Genomic DNA, 968 nt, shown 5'->3' with positions numbered 1-968 from the left:
GGCCCCCGCGCCGGGAGAGCCCCCGGGGCAGCCCAGGGGCAGCCCGTCCACGTCCGCACGTTCGCTCCTTGGTCCCGCAAAGGTTCGGCTCCGCACCTGCGGGGCGGGAACGGGCCTTGCCTTCGCTGCCCTGAAGCGCTTGTTAGAACTTTTCTTTCTGTGAGGACAGCTGGAAGCAAAACACGAAGAACATAAAAACTGAAGGAGAGGCCATAAAAGGTGATGGCTGCAGGTTTATAAACCGGCATGTAGGACTATAAGCGTGAAAATAAGCGGTGTAGCCCAAAGCCACCCAGGGCTGCCCGCCCGGGGCGGTGTGAAGGCAGAGGGGAACGGAGCTGGCAGCGCGAGGAGCGCGGCTGCTGCCTCGGCAGGACAGACATCGTTCCAAGGTGATCGTCTTCGGTGTCTGCTAATGCTGCTGCTCTTTTCCCTGGCACAGACCAGATCTAATTAGCAAATTGCCTTATCGGGTAACTGGAGTGACCTCTCTTGTCTCTCTGCAGGGTGGCCTCTAGGACAAAGTTCTTTGAGACAGCTTCCCGAAGAACAAGCAAGTAAGCCTGGCGCGGGGACGCTGGCGTGTAAATAAAAGCAGCCCTGCTGCCGCGGGTGTCCCCTCGGAGGGCGAGCGGCTCGGCTCGGGAAGCCCCAGCCCCGACCTTTCTTGCTTCGTAGCCATGGGCAGAGGATGGGTCTCAGCTAAAATGCTGGAACGAAACAAAGAGCACAAAGTATAAAACATGAATCCAGATGTAGACCTGATAAGTTAAATGTCAGTCTGCTGAGTATGAAACACATCTACGGATTCCTTTTATTGCGTGTGTGGATCTAAGTCAGCGTAGAGCACGTTGTACTTGCTTCTCAGCTTTGGGAGGAGCAGAGATAAGAGCGTGGGAGAGATGGGGAGGGCTGGTTAGATGGCAGCAGCTGAGCAGAGTGGCGAGACCAGGGCATGGATGGTCCCA

General features: G+C 56.6%; 1 protein-coding gene across 1 annotated transcript in view; it reads left to right on the top strand.

Annotated features, from left to right (window-relative positions):
- OPHN1 (oligophrenin 1) overlaps window positions 1-968 on the top strand; it is a 66,169-nt gene that overhangs the window by 62,658 nt on the left and 2,543 nt on the right. Inside the window, exon 25 of the mRNA XM_035895642.1 lies at window positions 507-557. Coding sequence (XP_035751535.1) covers window positions 507-557 — 51 coding nt within the window. The remainder of the gene's footprint in view (window positions 1-506; window positions 558-968) is intronic.

Source organism: Egretta garzetta, unplaced genomic scaffold (assembly GCF_000687185.1).
Source record: "Egretta garzetta isolate BGI_Z169 unplaced genomic scaffold, ASM68718v1 scaffold906, whole genome shotgun sequence".
NCBI classification, from domain to species: domain Eukaryota; kingdom Metazoa; phylum Chordata; class Aves; order Pelecaniformes; family Ardeidae; genus Egretta; species Egretta garzetta.
The sequence above is the reverse complement of the archived record's forward strand: the minus strand, read 5'-3'. Positions and strand labels throughout refer to the sequence as shown.